The sequence below is a fragment of the Anoplopoma fimbria genome, chromosome 6, assembly GCF_027596085.1.
Source record: "Anoplopoma fimbria isolate UVic2021 breed Golden Eagle Sablefish chromosome 6, Afim_UVic_2022, whole genome shotgun sequence".
NCBI classification, from domain to species: domain Eukaryota; kingdom Metazoa; phylum Chordata; class Actinopteri; order Perciformes; family Anoplopomatidae; genus Anoplopoma; species Anoplopoma fimbria.
Genome location: NC_072454.1, coordinates 19,912,274 through 19,931,717, shown reverse-complemented (window position 1 = coordinate 19,931,717; position 19,444 = coordinate 19,912,274). Strand labels below are relative to the sequence as shown.

Here is a 19,444-nt window from a genome sequence, read left to right as displayed (position 1 = left end):
AGAACGGGGCGTAGCCTGTTGACTCGTGGGCAGTGCAGTTGTAGGCGAAAGTCAACGTCTGCAACATCTGGGGCCATTTTTGCTTGGCTCTTGGAGGGAGAGCTCTGATCATGCTTCCCAATGTCCGGTTGAAGCGTTCAACCACACCGTTTCCCATGGGATGATAAGCCGTTGTCCTCGACTTCTTTACACCAGAAATCAGCAGTAACTCTCGGATCAACTGGCTCTCGAAGTTGGCTCCTTGGTCGGAGTGAATTCTCTCTGGGAAGCCGTAGACACAGAAGTATCGATCCCAGAGCTGACGGGCAACCTGCTTTGCTGACTGATCGTGACATGGAAAAGCGTGAGCCATTTTTGTGAAATGGTCAGTGATGACCAGGACATCGACAGTTTTTCCATTTGGGATTTCGGCTGACCAAAAGTCAATGCAGACCATCTCGAGAGGGCTTGTTGTTTTGATGCTCTCGAGAGGCGCTCTCCCTTCAGGTTCGGGTGTCTTGCTTACCACACAGCGCTTGCATGACTTGACATATTCACGGACATCTCGTTCCATGTCAATCCAGAAGAACCTCTGCCTCGCAAGATATAGAGTCCTGTGCTGTCCCTGGTGCCCAGCCTCATCATGGACACCCTGCAGAGCCTGCTTGGTCAGTGATGCAGCCACGACATACTGGTAACGCCTTCTCCCAGTTAGTGAGTCTTTGATCACTCTATACAGGATACCATCCAACATCTTGAGCTTTTCCCACTGCTTTAGAGTTTTCTGGACTTTGAGAGGCTCTTTGACTCTTTCTCTCCTCAATGGTCTACTACCACGTGACACGTAGTGTATGACTCTTGCCAGTATAGTGTCTTCCTGTTGCTTGTCTTGGAGCTCTTTAAGGGAGAAGACAGGTAAGGCACTTTCACCTGGTGGAACGAGCTTATGCACATTGTTTGCCAGCCAGGAGATCACTCGTCCTTTGGGCCCCTCAACCCACTCAACTTGACCATCCAGGACGGCTGTCACTTCTTCACTGCTCATTGAACTGCATGCCACTTCAGATCCACCCATTTTGACCTCTTGGCAGTTGGTGCTCAGCCGAAACACATCCTGTATCCTGTCATCTCGGATCTGCTGCGCTTCTTCCAGCAGAGCTCCATACGGCTCTGCTATAAGTCTCTCGCTGACCCGTGGCTTGACAAAGGGTTGTCTACTCAAGGCATCCGCGACGATGTTCTTGCTGCCTGGGATATATTGGATACTGAAGTCGTATGGAGCCAGCTTCGACACCCACCGCTGTTCACAAGCATCCAACTTTGGCTTTGTGAGGATGTAGGTTAACGGGTTATTGTCGGTCCAGACGGTGAAGGAATGTCCCTTTAACCAATGGCTGAATTTATCACACACAGACCATTTGAGAGCGAGGAACTCCAACCGATGAGCTGGATACTTCATTTGAGGGCGAGTCAGAGCCTTGCTTGCGAAGGCTATGGGACGTGCCTTGCTCCCTCCTTCGGGGACTTGAGAGAGTACAGCGCCCAATCCATCCAATGAAGCGTCGGTTGAGAGAATGAAAGGGCGACCAAAGTCTGGATGAGCCAACACAACTGAGTTCAGTAGAGCAGCCTTTAGTTGGTTGAATGAGTTGCTCTGTTCTTGAGTCCAATCACCTGGGCTGAGCCTTTTGAAGTGAGAAGCCCGTTTTGCGTTGGCCTTTCCAGTGGCAGCGGCGGTCAGGGAGAACAGGGGCTTTGCCATGCTGGAACAGTTTTGTATGAATCTCTGGTAATACATTATCATACCGAGGAAAGACTTGATCCTTTTTGCTGAAGGTGTGACTCCATCCTCCATCATCAAATCCGCTTCACTCATGTCTGTGATGACTTGTATCTTTTCAGAATCAGTGGCAACTCCGTTCTCGTTAATGATGTGGCCCAAGAACCTGACGCTTCGCCTAAAGAAATGGCATTTCTTCGGTGCCAACTTAAGCCCATGTCCTCTCAACCGCTTAAAGACCATTTCGAGTCTGTTCAGGGCTTCCTCTTCATTTGGGGCAAAGACCAAAACATCGTCAAGGTAGCACAGCAGGGTCAAGAAGTTTTGGTCTCCAAAGACACTCATCATGAGCCGCATAAAACTCGCCGGGCTGTTGCACAGGCCTTGGGGTAGTCGGTTGAACTCATGGAGGCCTACTGGTGTAGTGAAGGCAGTAAACTTCTTGTCCTGTTCATGCATGGGGACATTGTAGAACCCCGATGTCAAGTCCATGGCGCTGAATATGGTATTTCCCCCTAACGCAGCCAAACAGTCAGCTTGGTGGGGTACTGGGTGGGCATCCTTCACTGTGCGTGCATTAAGCCACCGGTAGTCCACACAGATGCGTAGCTCTCCATTTTTTTTCCAAACCAGTACTAATGGCGAAGCCCACTCACTTGATGACTTGCGTATGATGTTCTTCTCTTCCATCTCAGAGAGGACTTCTCTTAGTTTCTGGTATTGGCTTGGTGGGACACGGCGGTATGCTAGACGGAAGGGGCGCTCATCAGTCAGATGGATCCGATGGACAAAGTCTTTGGCCAGGCCACAGTCCAGCTTGTCCTTGGAGAACACATCTCCATGCTGCTGTATGAGTTCCACAAGCTGGTTCTTCCAATACAGGGACACTTCACAAGAGTTGATGTCTATATCGTTCAATCCAAGACCAGCAAGCTTGTCCTGAAGGGTGGTAGTTACAGAGGTATCAGGGACATGGTCAGTGCTTACTCTTACGCTTTGGCCTTGTGCTTTTAGCTCTGTGTCGGTGACATGGTCCACTCCGAGCTCGAAATCTTCAAGTGCCACACATGGTGAAACATCAGCTAACTTCATGTTCCTCCTCAGTGTTACAGGCTTGTCACTTGGGTTCACGACCTTCACAGGAACCCACCTGTCTCCACTCATTGATGACACAGTTCTCCCTACCATGATGCTTTTCCGGTTTGAGTGGGACTTTGAAGGTTCCACCAGTATGGTACTTCCCTCTGAGATAGGAGCCTTTCCAGGAAGCTTTCCCCACACTATGTGCTCCTGTTTGGGCATCAGCGTCACAGCATTGGTAAGTTTTACAGTCCCAATGACGTCTGGGATAGTGTCACCTTTCCATCTTGTTATGCCCGAGAGCATGCTCAAGAACTGTTCGATGCCTGGTTCACCAGTGGAGTCAGCTTTACTCATCACGCGCCAATAGCTGGGATTTTGCTTGAATTGGCGTAGCAGGTGTTTCAGCACATTGGTGCCTACTATCATTTGGTCACGCTGACCTGGCACGACTAATGTGGGCACGATTGCTTCTTGTCCATAGATTTTCAACTTTAACTGATGAATGCACTTGGGCCGCACATGCACACCACCACAACCCACCAGAAAGATGTCTTCGCTGGACTGAGCACCCTCTGAGAGCAACCCTGCCTTGTGGAGCTCCTCTTCTGCTTCTTCACTCATTGTACAAGCCATTGAACCTGTGTCTAGCATTGCGTGCAGTGCAACTTGGTCATCAACCAGCACATCAGTGTAGAATAGATCATCTGCTTTCTCGAGCTTGTGTATATTCTGGAAAATCATGACGCTGCCATTCGGTGCAGTCTTGCAGCTCTCTTCATATATTGAACGCGAGTCTTCTTCAGGTTTGAGGGTCTGACATAACACACTCACACTTTGCCCTCCGTAGTGTGAGCGACTCAGTTTCCCTGGTTAGGTGTGTGGTTCTCTGCTTGGGTTTGCCGTGGTACAGCTCGTGTGCAATCTCTCCTTGCGTGGCCAGGTTCCAGGCACCCGAAGCACCTGTTCTCTTTCATGCAGTGTTCACGTGTGATGTGAGTCTTGTCACCACATACACGGCAAGAAGTGGGGCGTGTCCACGGGGTCGGCCGTTGGACCGGTGAAGCTGCTCTGGCCATGATGCCTTCCAGCATGCTCAGTACTCGTTCTAAGGCCCCTGCTTCTGAAGAGGTGACTGCACTCACCTTTGGCTGTGTAGGAGGTTCTTGAACTCCAGCCCTCATTGCAGTCAGCTCTTCAACTACAGGTAAACAGGTAGTGGCAGCTGCTGTCACCATTTTGAACTTCTCTGCTTTAATGGGCCTCCTCCTTGCCTGGTGCTCCCTCTGGTGTTCATCGATAGCCTCTTGCACTTCCATGGCTGACCATTTGCTGATAGGCTTACACCGGAACACACTGGAGAGTTCTGGGTTGGGGCAGTTCCTGATGAACATCATAGCAATTTGCGCTGACATGGTCTCCCTCTTTTCTCCACTTTTCCCCAGATACCGGTCAGCATGCTCAGCTGCTGCATTGAGCCGGACCCAGTAATCTACTGGGTTCTCATTTGCATCGGGATGTGTAGAATAGAAATCAGCCATCGGTAAGCTGGACATGGGAGAATCACTGAAGTATCTTCTGAGTATGTCGTATACCACTTCAGGGTGTGTGTTGACATCGGCACTACTCTTCAGCCCCACTTTAACGATACTCTTAGCTCGTCCCAAAAGGTGACTGAGGATTTCATCGGCCTGCTCTGAGGTTGGACAGTTATTTTTATGCAGGTAAGTGTCCATCACCTCTATCCACTCTTGTACTGTGTATTTGTCAGAGCCATCTCCTCTAAACATCACTGGTTCCTTGACAGCTGCTTTTACCATGATGTTTAGTCGAGACATATCAACTAGGGAAGGCATGGGCTCGAGTGGAGGGGAAGTCATGGGGGTGGTGAATGGAGCCCCAGTGGCAAAGCGAATGGCGGAATGGTGGAGTGGGGAGTCATGGGGGGTGGGCAATTGAGTTTGGGGGTAGGTGTTTGGTTGGCTAATATGCGACTCACAACAGTGTTACCAATGTGGGTTCCCAGCTCCCCTAAGAGGTCACGCAGTTGTGCCAGAGTGTCATTATCAGCAGTGGCGGGAGTGGAAAACATCTGCCTTGCTACAGGCGTACCATTATCTATACTCTGAGGGCTGCTAATGCCTGGCGTCCTAGTTTGCTCTGCATTCCCTGGTTGCAAACACCCTCTACCCATCCCAAATCGTGTAAAATCCATTACAATTAAAACACAATGAATATGGTGGAATATAACAGTCGAAATGTGATGTTAAAATAATATTTAACTGTACAGGGACACTGTATTTGAGGAAAAATAATGATAAATTGTGGAAAAACACAGCCACAAATAAAAAAAACTTTTATGAAAGGTCTCAACGATCAACGGATCCTCCCTGCTTGCTGTACGATACACTGTAAAAAATGATTCAGGGAGCCAGTAAATGTGACAATAATATTTAGATATGCATACTTAATAAAAATGTTGAATATCATCATTAAGAGTATTTGAGTTGACTACATCAAAATTCATGAGTATACTTCCAGCATGAATATTTCTGTAAAATATCCATATAAATATTAAGTTTACTTCACCAAAATAAATGAATACTTGACTCACAGATTACATGGTTTAAATCATTTGTAATAATATGTGTACATTTCAAAAAAAAAATTGAGAATACACTACAAATATCAATTAGTTTTAATAAGTGCAATTATTAAAGAAGTCAACTCAATTATATTGGTGACGAAACTAACAACTTAAAAAAATCAAGTAAACAGAGCGGAACTGACGTCATCCCTTCCTCTGAGAAAGCGGGCGGGAATGGCCATACTGACGACGGGCACGGCACAGCCGATTGAACTGACCTTCAACCTGACCGTAAGTAATTCTGTACAAATGCATATTTGACGATAAGCCTTCTTAGTCACAGAAGCCAGACATAAGCATGAAATATCAGTTGGTTGTGAGTTTGTGGTTCGGACCGCGTCTTTTCATTTGGTATTACATCCGTGAGGCAAGCGTCTGTAGAGTTTTGTTTGGTTATCCAGCCACGCTAGCTCCTTCATGCTGCGGTTAGCTGTTGGCTGCGCCATGAGGTGCGATGCCAATCATAATTTTGAAAGTGGTATGAGATTTATAAGAAGAATAAACTTCGCTATGCAGAGGGAGAGAGGAGAATTCCCTTTGTAACACATAAATGTAAAATTAAAAACTTACAATTTCTTAAAAGAAATGCACTGCCGCCAGGCTGTCTTTTATATACACACTAGCTAGCTTAGCTTGTGCAGCTAACGTTAGTTAACGTAGGTAGTGAGATACATCAAATTGCATCTAGATCAAGTGCATTACCTATCTTATGAGGTATTACAATCATTTTAGCCAAATGTTGTAGGATTAAGAAAATAGAAGGAATTGTATTGTCGTTATGGACAGGGCATTTAGAAAATTATACCATGGAGTGCCCCTGACACGAATAGCCATCTTTTAACGTATTTAACGGTCTTTATCGCATAAGATGGAACTTACACCAACTAGTGGGGAGGTGTAAAATATAAGTTAGAACTTAGCGTTACGTTGAAACTATCTGCTTGGTGCAACTGCTATTTTTTTAGTAGAGTGTAAAGTCGAACGTAGGGGCAATTTACGTCCATCGTAGCCTAAGTTGGAACTTACGTTCTATTGGTGCAAAGGGTTTCGCGCGTTTACTCAGATCAGAACGCCAACGGTCGCCATATTGTGCATGGAGCGAATTACACGGCTACTTGCCAAAACGAAATAATAACTCAACACAGTGTGTCTTTTTACAATGTATTTGTTACCATTCCTAGTGTTGATCAGCAGAGAAATAAGGAATGTAATGGCAAAGATAAGTTGCCACATGCTTATCGTCGTGCAATTCATAGTGACTTGTATGTTTGGTTGTTATGGAATTAAATGGCATGGGGTTATGAGTTTTATCATGCATTCATCATATTTTCAAAATCTGCTTTACAGAATTGAAAACAACTGTTTAAGAAGAGTGGAGAGGTAAGTTGTTTTTCTTTACAGTTTTTCTCAGTCGCTTTGGTGCATTTCTCACATCACTATTAAGATTTGCACAACAGTTTGTTCAACCTCCACAACATTTAGTCATTTGTGCACATCATAGTAGCAGTTTCTCATTCCTTCGAACAAATTCCAAATGGTTTGTCCATGCATCAATTGCTTTCATACAATTCTCTGTTGTTTTATAACATTATCATTTGCTTATGTCATGTCAGTGAAAATGAACTATACTTGTGTAGGCTGAATAGTCATTCCCTATAAAACTAATAGTCCTCATTTCATTGCTTGAGTCATTACATGCAAAAATGTTGAACTAGTTGTCAAACCATCTGTTCCAATATGTACTGCAATATTGTTTACAGTTGTGCACAGCTCTACCCAAAGGGAATTTACGTTTGTTGTAAATAAGGGTGTATTTTTTTCTTTTGCACAATGCTGTGAACAAATTACAATTGCAAAAAGCATATGCAGTAAAAATGTGAAACATACATATTCAGTGTCTTGTAGTCAGTTACCTCACTAAATACAGTAATGTGCAAGTGTACTGTAGTTTTCAAATGGCTGTGTAAATAGTATATAGTGCTGTTTTAAGGTAGTGTCACCAAGATCTGACCCTTTTGCATTGGAAAACATTTACAGAGTAAACTGTCATAATGAAAGCATGACAAAGCCATTTGACTATCTTGTTCAAAACAATGGTGTCAGGACTTTTCATTTTGACGACACTGACACTTTCATTGACATGAATACTTGCTTTTGAGGAATGAACTATCCATTTTGAGCAAGTGACACGCTTTTGCAGGTTATCCACTAGGTTTTGCAGTTTGAACAAATTGTTTAGAGAAATGCATAAACTTTTGTGCAAATCTTAATAGTGATGTGAGAAATGCCCCAAAGCGACTGAGAAAAACTGTAATAGTAGCAAAGCATACCTAATTTTTTTAAAGTTATAAATATTGACTATAACTCTCAGCTTGCTGTCTGAGATTTTCATTGTGCTCACTGAGTTTTTTTTCTGTACGTTACAGTGCATGACTGTTGGAGCCGCAGAAATGCACACTTGAACCCAGACCACCACCAGCTTGTTGCAAGATCCTTGCCCTGTGAGCTACTGCTGCCCCCCATTTAACAAAGGTAACCGTTAATGGAATGGCAATGCAAGCTCTGCAAATTTGTGGCATCATCAAAGGGGGGACTTCTTAAACACTATAGACTGAGACATGGACATTTTGGCTGTGGACATTTGCTGCCCTGTATTCATTTGAACTGTTCATGTTCCTTTAAAACTTGGAGTAGCCTGCGTTCACACTTGACCAGAGCTCACAAATCAGAGGAAACTGAAAGTCAACAAGATGTGATAGCCTTCAAATGTAAAATCTGTGACTCCAAATTTCCAAATACTAAAGATTATTTTCATCACATCAATTCTCATCTTAAAAGGCTAGAAACAATAGTGTGTGTGTTTGATGGCTGTGAGTTTAAAGCAAACATATATGGCACTTATGCTACTCACAGAAGTCGAAAGCACCAATCTCACTCGTGTGATGACTTCAAGGCTGATGTGATTGTAAAACTTTCTACCAGTGTTCAACAGAATGGAAGCCATACTTCCTCACTGGAATCAATTGATGATGTTGAGTTCGATCATACTGCAGATTTGGATTGCGAAGAACAAACCGGTGCATATGAGGAAATAATTGGTTCTCTCTTGTTAAAGTTAGAAAGCATTTATAATGTCACAGGTAAATGTTTAGATGACTTGGTGGAACAGCTCCAGTTTATATGTGCATCGTCATCTCAATACATTCCAAATTTAGTGAGAAACATTCTGGCAAAGAATAACTGCACTGTTGACGAAAGTGTTATTAGTGAGTTAGTAGAAAAAGTACAACTCTGTAATCCTCTAACTAAAGCCTTTGGTCCTGATGGTCCTTTTCATTCTAAGTACCAGAGGGGTAAATACTTTAAAGAAAACTTCCGTTTTATTCAGCCAGTTGAATATGTATTGGATCCACTCGACAGTGCTACCTTTCAATACGTGCCCATCTTACAATCTTTACAGCAACTGCTAAACAATAAAGATATTGTAAATAATATACTGACAAGACATTCAGGCAGTGGGTCACACCTTTCATCCTTTAAAGATGGTCAACATTTTAAATTAAATGAATTTCATAGAGATGGAGAGCTAAGAATTTCACTCATCTTGTATGTGGATGATTTTGAAATTTGCAATCCGCTCGGGACCTCGCGCAAAAAACACAAAGTGACTGCCGTATATTGGGTACTTGCAGATGTGCCATCAGAATTGAGGTCCCAATTAACAACAATTAATTTGGCACTTCTTTGCAAAGCTGTTGATGTAAAGAAATATGGCTATGAAACTGTCCTGGAGCCTGTCTTGACTGACCTGGCTACGTTAGAGGAAGAAGGCATTTTTTTCCCAGCCATTGGTAAGAATATCAGGGGAACAGTTTTTTGTGTTTCGGCAGATAACCTTGGAGCTCATTCTTTGAGTGGCCTGGTGGAAAGTTTTACTGGGCATTACGTCTGTAGATTTTGTATCGGGGACCACTCAGACTACCAACAAAAAGAGGTCCATTCTGGATTTTTTCCTCAAAGAACTAAGGAGAACTATGCTTCTCATGTTCAGTCTGTAAAGGAAAACCCAGACCTAGTACATTGTTACGGTGTAAAGAAGGTTTGTCCCTTAACAGAAAAATTGAAGTATTTCCATTTCGTGACAGGCTACCCTCCGGATGTGCTCCATGACCTTTTGGAAGGTCTAATACCATTGGAGTTGGCACTGTGTTTTAAACTGTTTATAAAGAAGAAGTATTTCACTCTGTCACAACTGAACAGTTTAATTAAAGAGTTTCCGTATAATTGGACTGACAAAACTGACCGCCCTCAACCTGTCCCACTTAATCTTTCTTCTCGCAGATCTATCGGCGGAAACGCACATGAGAATTGGACATTACTAAGATTATTACCATTTATAATTGGTGCAAAGGTGCCACTCGATGAACCTGCATGGCAAGTCCTCTTGACTTTAAAAGACATTACTGAACTCGTGGTATCCCCTATTCATACAGAGGACAGTATTAGTTATCTCGATAAATTCAGTGTTTCCCCCACGTTCACACAGCAGCGGCGCGCCGCCGCTGCTGAATTTTCTCCGCCGCTGCAATAAAAATCCTTCTCCTAATTTTTTTTATTTTTTTTTACGTAGCTCCTTTTAGAAAATATACAGCGCGTAACGTCAATTGCGCAGCACGCGGCACATCGTCACGTAACCAACATCAAAGAAGAAAAATACATTAATTCTAGCAGTAGCGAGTGAAGCGGAAGATCGAAGAAAGAAGGAAAGAGAGACAGACAGAGAGAGAGAGACAGACAGAGAGAGAGAGAGAGAAAGTAAGTTGCTAAAATGTGTCGCTTCATGACCACCAGTGTTAAAAACCCTCTGAGCCCAATCATTTTATTGTATCTATAAATCGCAACCTCCGTGCCGTTTTTCCTCTAGTATTGTGTGTGTGTGTGTGTGTGTGTGTAGGCCTATGTGTGTGTGCGTGTTGTCGCTCTTTTTGGGATCACCGGCTCCGATCTTGCGGCGATGTGAAAGGGGCACCATGCGGTTGGTGTGGTTGGTGTGGTCGGTTGGTGTTATCCGCGTTATCCAACGCGTTTACTCGCGTTGGATAACACGAGTACGCGCCAAACCTGACGCTTGATCATTGTGTGGTGGTTCAACGCGTCAACGCGCCAACGCAGCTAGATGAGTCCATGTCCATGCAAGTGAACGGAGCGTTCCCTCTTCGTCATAACTATCAAACCAAACATCCTTCACATTCACCGAGCGAACATTATGAAAGTAAAATGCACATTTCTCGCTAAAAATGTTTCCATAAACGCATTTAATGGCGTAACTATGGTACTATTTCCACCCAGAATAAAGAAAGATGTCGGCAGTATGCTTCTGTCCAAGCTCACTACTCTCTGCCAGTGACGTCTGGGAAAGCGGAGACGTTTGCAGTGACGTCATGACGTTGCTCACGCCGGCTCCATGGCTGGCTCTGGCCGGTGTGAAACCAACTGGTTCTTAACTGGGATAAGGCTGGAACCTGTTTGGAACTGGCCCTAGCACCAGCCCGGAACTGGCTCTTGGTTCTTTTTGGTGTGAAAGCAGCATGATGCTGCTTTCACACCAAAAAGAACCAAAAAGAATCATAGCCTTTACAGGAGCTTATATCCAGTCAGGAATTTATAGCCTAGGTATTTTCTGGAACTTTGAAAAATGAATCCATACTGTTAGATCCGATGTTGTTCTTTATTGCCATATAAAATCCGTTTTCATCGCGTATTTTAGTTAGGGATTTATGCTAATCGCCTGTAAGCATGTGGTCATCAGCATAAATGCAGGGAAAAAACCTAAGGACTTCTTAAAAGATCATGAATAGTTTCTATTATGTATAACTTATAGGGGTGTGACGATACACTCAGCTCACGAGACGAGACGAGACACGATATTGGGTTCACGAGATCGAGACGAGACGATATTTTAAGAAAACTACAATGACAAAATATATGACTGGAACAGACTTTTATTTAACCGATTATTATATATTATATTATAACTTAAACACTTAAGAACTTAACTTAAACTTAGAACTTTAACTTAGAAACTTAAACTACAATTTAAAAAAGTTTTTTGAGTACCGAGCTGTGGTGGTGCTGTATATGACTCTGCATCGTGCTCGTATTAGCCGCGGTGTACGGCATTATTTTCATACAATGGTTGCATATTGTCCGTGTTTTGTCAGTGACTCTACTCCCATTTATCATTTCGGCCGGGTACCCAAAATGCTGCCATACAAATGATTTAAAATTTGCAGGGGCATCTACCACGGTAATATTGGTATTTTCCGCCATTCTGGCCGTCTATGGCTGCTTTCGCGGCTTCCCCTCCTCTTCTTCTTTTCCTTCTCCGTCTTTAGGTTCTTGCAGCCTAGACGTAGCAAAGGCGCATTACGGCCCCCACAGGCCACAAATAGAAGTTTGGATAGCTCAGAAGTCTCGCGAGACTGATTTTTAACACGACGGGTAATATCGTCGAGTTTAATCTCGCGAGATCTCGTGGTACGAGATCTCGTCACACCCCTAATAACTTATATTTATTTTATAATTTTCTCATCACTTTTTGACTCCCAAGACTAAGAAGAAGTGTTTTAAGCAATAATAAGCTTAATCAATTTGCCTTTTTTTGTGTCATATCAATAAATAATTGTGAGATATTTATTTGCTTCTTTTTTTTTTTACTGTCTAATTGATAATTTCCTACATTCAAACGACATCACTGCAGCACACATATTCTGATAGTCCAGGTTGTGACCCAAATAAATGATAGCTTGACAGCTATGCATTATAAGGGTGATGAATGCAATCTTAATAAGAGAATAAATCCAGGCGAACCAAAACATCTCAAAAATGGCTTAGGGCTCAGAGGTTAAAAGGCTGGTACAAGCTCTTAAGGGATGCACTGTGCACAATGTATATATGTAACATAGTTAAATAATATATATTACATTTGCAGATGAGTCTAAAAAGCTGGGTGATTAGAAAAAGAAAGGCAGACGGGGACAATGGAGGAGCTGAGGTTAGTAAAGCAAATCAGGGAAGCAAACTTTCAAGCTAATGAGAATTGTATTTTGGATTTGAATGCATAATGCAAGGTGATATTATTTGAACATTACAAATACATGTATATAGGGTAATTTGAAGGAATCAAATAAGATGTTCTAGCATTTCTTACTTGTTGTTTAAGTGCTCAAGTTTATAAAATACAGGTAGACCAAGTAAGGGAGGAAAGAGAAGTGAGAGAGAAGCAAGGAGAACAAGAGAGAGAGGGTGCAGTGGTAGATCCTGAACAAGGAGAGGGACAAGGAGAGGAGCAGGGAGAGGAGCAAGGAGAAGAACGAGAGGAGCAAGGGGCATCCGCAGCACAATCTAAAACCCGCCACAGGCTGTCTGGGTGGGACCCTAACTGGGTTGATATCCCCAGGTTCAAGCCTTGGTTGTACTACATCCATGGTCATGGTGAGTATTTAACATTATAAATGACCTTAGTGAGCAACCATCTTCTTTTTGGAAAAAAAATGAAATATTTAAAGTCTTGTTACTTGCAGGAATGTTTTGTCGCTTGTGTCGTCAACACAAGAAAGCACCCAAAAGAGGTGTGGCCAAGAGACCATTTATTGAAAATGGGTGTGAACTTTATCGTGTTGACTACCTGGACAAACACCGTTCAACCCAACATCACCAGGACAGTGAGAAATCTCACTCTGCATTGATGCAAGGTAACATTTTGCATATATGGTCTGTAAATAGACCAAAACAGGTAACCAGCATACTTGCATATAAGCTGTATTTTTATCTATTTTTCTTATTTTTATGTTTTGTTTCCATAGGATCAAGCTCAGTTTTGGCTGCCCTCGAACCGATGGTGGTGATGGAGCATGAGGCTGTGATTGGAGGTTTTAAGTGCCTCTATCACCTCACAAAGAGGTCCAGAAGGTTCCAGAAGGAAAATGTAAATTTTCTGGCTTTGAAACACCAGGTGAGATTTTATTTGAAATGCTAGAGGCTCTTACTTTCGGCTGCTTTTACAATAAATGTATAATCCCTGTTCAATTAGGTTCCTGTGACGATTGCCATTTTGAGAACCATAAGGGATGCGGGAGACCATCAGCCTCCTGGATCATTTCTCTCACGGCTACACCAAGACCTTGATAACCCTACAGGGTTATCAAGGTTTGGTGTAGTCCATGAGGAGGAGAGGAACCGGAGACACAGAGGCTCCTTAGAGGAGCACAGCCGAGAGCAACTCTGGGTCCGATTTAAAAATCAGGTACAACAAGTCTTGCAATTGCTATTAAATGCTCTATATTAAGAAAAACTAACAAATATGTTTTTATTTTATTATTATGTTTAGGTGATGGAACCTTATCTCGATGCGCTTGTTGAGAGTTTGGAGAGGCGTTTTGGGAGTCTAGACCTGCTAGGAGCATTCCATGTTCTTGGGCCTCAGGCTGCCAAGGAGGACGAGGCTGTCTGTGTGAGGAATCTAAAACTCCTGTCAAATAAATTTCTGACAGGAGACCAGGTGATCCAAGAGTGGACCTCTTTCAGGCAACATATCCTGATAGGAGCATTCCAGGTATGAACATAACAAATTTTCAGTAGGTTTGACAGGTTTTGTAGCTTAATTAATGCTCATTTTGTTTCAGGGCATGGACCAGCAGCAGATAATGACGCGACTGGCGTCACAGATTGACGAGTGGGGTCAGCTTTATCCTGGACTCAATAAACTGGCTGCCATTGGTCTCACAATTCCAGTCTCAAGTGTCAACTGTGAGCGTGACTTTTCAACACTGAACAGGGTAATACACCAGATTATTATTATTATTATTAACAATGATTTAGTTATTGCCTAACTTCCACCCACTTATGGTTTACTATTTGTTGTATTGTAGGTGAAGACTGACCTGAGAAACAGGCTACAGGGAGAGCATCTGGCGACTTGTTTGAGAGTCAGCATCAATGGCCCCCCCACCACCAAATTCCCCTACAGAAGAGCCCTGGAGCTCTTCTTTAAAAAGCCCAGGAGAATTAAATGCTCCCAGGCTGGATGTAGCCTTTGTGGATGAGCAAAAACTTCACAGTTCTCCGTCTGTTGTCTTCTTTGTCCTCATCCTCCTGTCGCTCTCTTGTCCTCTTCCCCTGACTCTCACTGTCTCACAAAGGAGCTGAGCTCACCTGAGGTCTATTTGTAGTGCTAAGGCTCACACTGATTGGTATTCAATTAGCTTTATTTTTTATTTTTCATGTGTGTGAGTCTGTGTTCTTTTCAAATTTTAGTTAGGTTTATAATTTAAAAAGATGTGTTTTGCCCATTGTTGCAGGACATTTCATTTTTGAACAAAGTGTCTTATGTAAAAAACAGTTAGTGTTTAAGCATTAGGCAAAAATCTGTAAATAAATTGTGCAAATTATATTTGCATTTTTTGTTTAAATATTACTATATAAAAATCTGTAAATGAAGACACAAAAGGCAAAGTTACAACACCAATAATCCCATCTACAGTAATACACAGGACTGTTTGAATAGGATTTAAGTGCATATTCTCCTCTCAAAGTGCACCAGATTCATGCATTCCAATGTAAAGGGTACAAAAAAATTTCGGCCAGGGGGGCATGCCCCCAGACCCCCCTAGAGGGTTCGGGGGCCACACCACCGCTGCTGAAAAAAATCCTGCGGGAAACACTGAAATTGATTTCTGAACATCGCCACAGAGTATTGGAAGTTTTTCCTGACTTTAAGTTAACTCCCAAGTTCCATTTTTTGGAACATTATCCAGACCTGATAAAATGCTTTGGACCTTTGGTTTGTGTCTGGACCATGCGCTTCGAGGCGAAGCATAGTTTTTTCAAACGCGTTGTCAGACACGCAAACTGTTTCAGAAACATTCTACTTTCTCTCACCACAAAGCACCAGATGATGGTAGCATATCATTTACATGCTGATGCTGTGAAACCTTCATTGTGTGTGAGTAAAGTAACCAATATTCCATTGGCATTGCTGCATGAGGACATTCAGGAGTCTTTTAAACAAGTATACCCAACACAAACCACAGTGGAGCTGACAAATGCACTGTCATATCATGGAACCAGATATGCAGTTGGGATGATTCTGCCTCATGGGTCTACTGGTGGTCTGCCCAATTTTATGGAGATTTCACAAATTGTGATTGTAGACAGTGATCTAAATTTCATTGTTAAGTTGCTCAACAGCTGGTATTATGAACATTTTAGGGGGTTTGTTTTGGAGCACTCTGGGAAGGTGACACTGTTGAACATACAGCAACTTAGTGATACATACCCCCTGGCACCATACTGGGTGGGAGGGAAACGCATGGTCAGTTTGAAACGACACATTATTGTCCAGTCTTAGGTCAGTTAAAAGACTAAACTGTATTTGTTTTTGTACAGATGGACCCTGTTGTTGTGAAAGTGATCATTGATCATCATAGTGAGAAGCTGACACTGTCATCTGGGGTCCCAAATACAGTGGAGCAATTGCATGAGACTGTGAAAGACACTTTTCAGATCCATGAAGAATTCACCCTTCATTACTTGGATGAAGACTTTGGGGATTTCTTCACCATTCATTCACCAAACGAGGTTAAACATAAGGGGACAATAAAAGTGGTCATTATTCCATCCATAGTGCTCACATTGACCACACCAGAGACTGAAAATGTGGAAGTTGCAGACGATGCGAGTGACATTTCCAGTGCCACTACAATAATGTTGTCTTCACAGTCATCCTCTGGTTCTGCAGACTACCAGTCAGATACATCATCACTGTCATCACAAGACACTGGTAGAGCAATGTGGCCAAGTGAAGTTGAGATTCCACCTTTTTCAGTTGCAGCAGAGGCAGTACTCAGGAATGCGAATGAACAGTTTTTGAAAGATGGCACTGTCCTCAACAACACCCGGGTCAAGTCTGAAATAATGGAGAAGCTGGCAGATTACATGTACAGTTACACAGCCTATCCCACAGGCCTTCAGGTTGGACAGATTGCAGAAGCCTTGGTCCAAAAACACCCATGTCTAACGGAACCTGGAAGTCGCAACGGGTGGATTGGATGGATGTTAGGGGTGTAAAAAAACGATACGTATCGATATCCGTTTTTAGCTTGTAAGATACGACTACATCGATGCGTGAAGTCCCGCATCGGTTTTAAAATGACACGAATCGGTTGGTGCCCCGATTTAAAAGTTATGAACCGATTCACAAGTGTTTTTCTCTACGTTAAGTTGCTATCCGAAACCCTCACTCACTGACTTGGTGCATTTGAGCTCAGTCACAACAATGACAGCCTGTCATTGGCCAAAGCCCGCATACCATAAGCCTATCAGGCGTGCCGCTATCCCTTTGAATAACGCAACATATGTTGACATTAAGTCTGTAGTGAAATGATGTCTGACCACAGCGAACCCATTTTCAATGCGCCATCGACCCTCCGATCAAAAGTTTGGAAGACATTTGGCTTCTTCAAAAAGAAGGTAAACTTGATAAAAGTGAAGCCGTATGTAAAATATGTAGGGCAGCAATTAAGTACACTGGCAGTACTACAAATCTCAGCACACACATCTCGAGACGCCATGCCAGTGATGTTGAACTTGATGCCAGCACTGCATCGACCAGCAGCAGCACCAGCATAACCCCAGACTACAGAAATATAACTCCGTTTCTCACTCAATCACAACTGAGTTACAATTCAGCGAGGGCTAAGTCAATAACGATGCGTGTGGCTCGTTTCATCGCCATGGACCTAAGGCCATACAGCGTCGTTGAAAATGACGGATTTCGCGAACTGCTTAGAGAATTAGAGCCGAGGTACAAGATACCAAGCAGACAGCATTTCAGCGAAACGTGCATACCCGAGCTGTACAAAAAAACTAAAACTGACCTTAAGGCTAAGCTCTCAAGTGCAGAACGAGTGGCAATAACTACCGATGCCTGGACATCACGTGCAACGGATTCATACATTACGATAACCGTGCATTATGTTAATCTGGATTGGGAGTTGGCAAGCTATGTTTTACAGACGAGAGTCTTCAATGAGTCACACACGGGGAAAAACATCGGGGCTTTATTGAAAGAGGCATGTCTTGAGTGGAACATAGAGGATAAAGACCCAGCACTGGTGACTGACAACGCGAGAAACATGGTTGTGGCGGGAGTAGAGGCCGAGATGTCCCCTCACCTTTTTTGCTTCGCGCACACATTAAATCTGGCTGCCCAGAAGGCCTTGCATGTGACCACTGCTACGAAGGTGCTTGGGAAAGTGAGGAGGGTGGTTGGATTTTTCCACCGTAACATAGCGGGTGCTGAACTACTGCGACAAAAACAACAGCAAATGGCATTGCCCTCCCACAAGCTCATCAATGACGTTACTACCCGGTGGAACAGTTCCCACGACATGCTCGAACGTTTTTTGGAGCAACAATCGGCAGTTTTTGCCACACTTATGTCAAGGGAGCTCAGAAAAGGAGAAGATGTAAGCGCTCTTACTGAAGGAGACCTCTGCAATGCTGAGGACATGGTGAAAGTGATGGCACCTGTCAAAGTTATCACCACAGTTATGTGCGAAGATGAGCAGCCCACAATTTCGTTGATTGCCCCCTTCAAAGCAAAACTAAAGAATCACTTTGAGGCCACTACTGAGGACACAGGGCTCATTAAGGATATGAAGAAGGTGTTCCTCGAAGATTTTGTTAAGCGGTACACAAACATTGAAGACCTGTTGTGTACTGCATCAGCTTTGGATCCACGCTTCAAAACCCTGCCTTTCCTCAGTGACCGTGAGACCGAGAGGATCTTCTTGTCCATTACAGATGAAGCTACAAACCTGCATGATAAGGTAAGCTAAAGCTACCCCTCCCCTTTACAAATTAACTGTCTAAATACACAATATTTTTTGCATTATTGTTATAGTATTGTCTATTCTTTCCTCTCGTCATTATTGCAGTCATATTGTTGAGTGTCAGTCAATGATGGGCTACTGCATTGAACTAGACAACTAGTTAATCCAAAATGTTTGTTTTCTGTGATGATAAACATCTACCTAGTCAGTGGTTACTCATCAATAATCATCCCTGTTATTTTGTACTATTACTACTAGAAAGTAGAGGAGAGCCATCCCAGTCCGAGTGATATTCAAGAGCCAGATCAGAGAGACCCAACATCCGTCCAGTCCAGCCCAGTCCAGGTCCATGAAGAACCAAGAGGTGCGTTTTTGCATTCTGCATTTACATTTAACACTGCTGCTGCTACATTTAAAGTAATGTTTAATGGTATGGTAAATGTTATCAACTGTCATCATGGCAATACCAAATGAGTGGCTTAATATACTGTAATTGTGTTGCATGTCAGGTGATTGTCCTCCTTGTAAAAAGAGGAAAAGTACAGCACTGGACCAGCTGTTTGGAGAAACATATGTGGTAAGACCATCAAGAAGCTCCAGGGAGAAGGTCAGCGAGGAAATCCTGAGGTACAGAGAGAGAAACCTTTTGCCCCTGAATGGCAATCCACTGGAGTGGTGGAGAGCACAGGTGGACTTACCATTGTTGTCAGATATTGCAAAAAGATACCTCTGCATACCAGCTACAAGTGTAGCATCAGGCCTAAAAAAAAATTTTGTTTGGTTCCGGTTTCCGACCGACCCTGTCAATCTATGTGCGACCCAAATTATTTTATGAGCTTGAAAAAATAAAAAATAAATTAAAAAAACACAAAAAAATGTTTTAATGCAAAAAATAATTACGTTTTTGTACAGCACCTCTTCATTCTGTACAATGATGAGCGCATTCTCTCGTTTTCAAATGAAAACAACGGCTTCACGCGGGATCTGCATGCAGACGACGCGATATCGGTACGGTAGCGCTTGTTATATGGTTGCGGGAGAAAGATGGACGTATGCATTGTCTCC

At 43.1% G+C, this 19,444-nt stretch overlaps 1 protein-coding gene across 1 annotated transcript; it reads left to right on the top strand.

Annotated features, from left to right (window-relative positions):
- Nucleotides 1-5,660: 5,660 nt before the first annotated feature.
- Nucleotides 5,661-14,836, top strand: LOC129092758 (uncharacterized). The gene is made up of 7 exons (XM_054600774.1): nt 5,661-5,717; nt 13,102-13,240; nt 13,352-13,500; nt 13,579-13,791; nt 13,876-14,100; nt 14,171-14,323; nt 14,417-14,836. The coding sequence occupies exons 1-7, from the start codon at nt 5,661-5,663 to the stop codon at nt 14,588-14,590; spliced, it is 1,110 nt and encodes a 369-aa protein (XP_054456749.1). The 3' UTR covers nt 14,591-14,836.
- The last annotated feature ends 4,608 nt before the right edge of the window (nt 14,837-19,444 follow it).

Bases quoted from the DNA above. Each gene is read 5' to 3' on its own strand.
- LOC129092758 (XM_054600774.1), top strand. From the start codon at position 5,661: ATGGCCATACTGACGACGGGCACGGCACAGCCGATTGAACTGACCTTC. The intron at 14,101-14,170 runs GTATGAACATAA...ATTTTGTTTCAG, and splicing joins TCCTGATAGGAGCATTCCAG to GGCATGGACCAGCAGCAGAT. The intron at 14,324-14,416 runs GTAATACACCAG...GTTGTATTGTAG, and splicing joins ACTTTTCAACACTGAACAGG to GTGAAGACTGACCTGAGAAA.